We start from the raw sequence: 3,271 nt of genomic DNA, 5'->3' as shown, positions 1-3,271 counted from the left end.
CCCCTTATTCTCTTTTTTCCCTCCCTCTCTCTGTGCTTATCATTCATATCACTATACCATTGCATTGCAGATCTAAACGAAATGCAAATAACCCTTAAGACCGTGCAACACATATTTTATTTTATTTGTCCTTTTCAAACTTACAAGTTGTTTTTCCTCTTCTGAAAGTGCTTCATCCATGTGATCAAACAACGCAGTCCATCTTGCCCGATGCACATCTGCTGGTTTGCTAGTGGAAATTCCCGCAGTCATTTTCGCAGCAAAAGGGTCATTTTCTTGATTATTTGCAAATTCCTTTGATATAAGAAAAGGCAACTCAGTAGTGATTACAGCTCGAACCCTCCTCCTACTGCGGCGCAAAGCTAACAATGTAGAAAAAAAAGTCCGAAAAGCAAACATAAGCAATTACACTTCTAAAAACAGCTCAAACAGAATAAATATGGCCATTACCCGAAAGACGCCCTTTAATGTCTTGATATAGAAGCTCCAACCATTGTGAAGCAACAGTAGCAGCTGATAAAAGATAGAAGAATCAACATCAGCAGAGCCAGAGAAGCACATGTAAAGAATTAATTTCCTACTATCTTAAACAACTGCTAAATCTCAAACACAAACAGAAAATATGGTGAAACAATTGATCCTTCCTTTTATTTATGCATTACATGAAACTATTTAAAGATATGCATAAATGAAAGCGAAGGCAAACATCTAAANNNGGGGGGGGGGATAGGGAGAGTGGCTAGCCTTTTAGGGAAAGAGAAGGAACGATTGCTAAGTTTGATGATTCCTCACTTGACAAAGTGGTCGAACCCATCAATGCCTTCGTTGAAGATGACAATTTCAAAGCTAAAATATCATCTCCTCTTTCAAACATCGAGTGTGACGAACAACTTCGAAGGTTAGATTTCTCTAACATGGACTTGTCACGATCACAAACTCTACTATCCATAATCCAAGGGGAATCATTCATTTTTCCCACATGTTTTTTCGTATGTCTGCTCCCATCAGCCATATAATCCAAGTCCCTTTTTCTGTTTTCAGTGCTTACATTTGTTCGGTGTGCAGTTTGATTACTCCCAGCATTGTTGTGTTCATTATTTTCAGACCTTACAAGAGCTTCAATTATTGAATGGACCTGCTTTCTATTTCTTACATGATTTATAATTCCAGGGTTTAGGTCATTAAGTAGTCCACTTGGAGCAGCAATCTTTGTAAACCTGCTTACCTGTTCTCTCTTAGCAATTTCCATCTTTTTCTTGAGCATTTCATTTTTGCTTTTTCTCCCACGTTGTTTTGGCACCGGAATGCCTCCATGAGACGAAGAAAGAAACCCATTTTGCTTCATCTCCTTCCATATCCTCATTGGATCCTTCTCCTCTATTGGTCCAGAGCAGCTTCCACTCTCTGAAACATCTTTAGATTTAAGATGACTGTATCCTTTATGACGATGTGTTGCTTCCAAATTTATAGAACTAGTAACATCTTCTGCATTAAGATCGACATTAATTCCCCTTGATATCATAAGATTACCACCTTGTTCCTTCTCTTGCTTTGATACATTAGTGAGATTCTCAACACATCCGCCTCTTGTATCCGTAGAGGAAAATTTGCCCCCACATGCATCATTGTTAAGATCGAGATTCCTGGGTCCCTCCTGGATTACTTCCCTCTTGGTTTCCTGTTCATCGAAAACATCCATTTCCATAGCTTCGGGGATTTCAGCCACTCGTGACACCTCCTTCTCACTAACTGCCTGCCAATCACAATGTTCTTCCTGCCTTGTAAAATCTGAATAATGAGTACTAGTTTGTGCTGCAAAATTCCAACTGCAAATTATGGTTTTTACTTGACGAGAAGTGCAAGTTATGGCTAATACTAACACAACAACCCGTAACATAGGTATGAAAATTTTCGCACAGGATTCAAATAAATAAATCGGAAAATAAGTCCAACTTGCAGTTATGTTTTTGAATAAGTGATAACTAACATTCAAATGCAAATAAGCTGAACATCAGTTACAATATTGAATTTAAAAATTGAAAACTTCTAAAACATAAAAATCTAACATCCACCACTAATAACCGATATTTATCTTAAAACTTGTTTTTTTTATTGAAAAAACCGAATTTTTGTTTCCAATGGTGGCGGGGAGAAAATGTCGAAGTAGATTGAGCCAAAAATATGAAGTTACCCGCCGACTGAACCACGGATTCAAGATCCCTAATTTTGACCCGTTTCCGAGGTAGGTCGTGCTTCTCTCTGAAATGGGAACTTCCACGCTTCTCCCCAAAAATCTAAAAGCACAAAAGTAAAGGAAAGAGGGAAAATTGGTTCAGATTATATAGTAAAACGAACTGGAACACTAAAATCCAAGACCCTATATATTAAAAATCCAACCTTGGAGTCCGATTGTGTAGTTAACATAGACTTTTCGGATGTAGCAAGTTCCGAATTGCAGTGTTCTTCCATAGTAACACAGTAGGTATCATCTAACAATCTAAGAGTCAATAATTCCCATATTAGGTTTTGAAGTTAAAGGATCAAGAGAGAATAAGAGAAGAAAAGGGAAAAGCAGCTAATAGAGTGTGGTTGGGAGAATTTAGGGTTGGTGGGAAATAAAAGGGATGATGGATGAATGGATCTGAAATTAATTTGAATGAGAGAGAGAAGGAGGGAGCGGGGTTTTAAATGTTGTGCGAGCAAAGCAAAATGTGTTTTTGTTTCAAGGATGTTGTTACTTGTTATTGCAACGTGTGCTGAAATGCTTAAACATGTGAGGACACACAAGAAAGGTGCCTTGCTTGGTTTATGTCTCTTTATGATGTTCAAAATATTTTAAACAAAATCAAATCCACATGTTGGAGGGAGAATGGAGTATGCAAGGAGGGAAGAGATAAGTAATTAATTAAATAGGTAATTTCTAATCAATTTTAGATTTATTACTTTTGATAAATAAATTGGTTTTTTCTTCATTTGTAATCAATTTTTAATATACATGTCAAATAAATAATTCTTAATAAATTTTATAATAAGTTAATTAGATTTTAAAAGATATTAAAAATAAATTAATTTTCTTTAAAATAATAAAAAAACTAATTTATCTCAAAAAAAATATTCAAATTCTTTTGGATAATAAAAATTTTATTGAAAATAAAATACGTTATCTAAAATTATTTGAGAACTACTTTAATGTTATCTTAATTAATTATCGCATATTGAAAATCAGATAATGATTTTTTTATTTTAGATGTTTCTTTTTATTAAATTTTAA

The 3,271-nt window shown here is 35.0% G+C and overlaps 1 protein-coding gene across 3 annotated transcripts in view; it reads right to left on the bottom strand.

Moving 5' to 3' along the window:
• LOC107605212 overlaps positions 1-2,791 on the bottom strand; it is an 8,416-nt gene extending 5,625 nt beyond the window's left edge. The window contains exons 1-5 of one of the 3 annotated variants that reach the window (XM_016306996.2): positions 2,398-2,791; positions 2,192-2,294; positions 745-1,812; positions 451-513; positions 145-362 (exon numbers count right to left, since the gene is read on the bottom strand). In XM_016306996.2, coding sequence (XP_016162482.1) covers positions 145-362; positions 451-513; positions 745-1,812; positions 2,192-2,294; positions 2,398-2,469 — 1,524 coding nt within the window. In that variant the 5' untranslated portion in view covers positions 2,470-2,791. Of the gene's footprint in view, positions 1-144; positions 363-450; positions 514-744; positions 1,827-2,191; positions 2,295-2,397 lie in introns of those variants that run through there. The other 2 variants (XM_016306997.2, XM_021105073.1) reach the window with 2 other exon arrangements.

The sequence above is a fragment of the Arachis ipaensis genome, chromosome B06, assembly GCF_000816755.2.
Source record: "Arachis ipaensis cultivar K30076 chromosome B06, Araip1.1, whole genome shotgun sequence".
In the NCBI taxonomy this organism is placed as follows: Eukaryota; Viridiplantae; Streptophyta; class Magnoliopsida; order Fabales; family Fabaceae; genus Arachis; species Arachis ipaensis.
The sequence above is the reverse complement of the archived record's forward strand: the minus strand, read 5'-3'. Positions and strand labels throughout refer to the sequence as shown.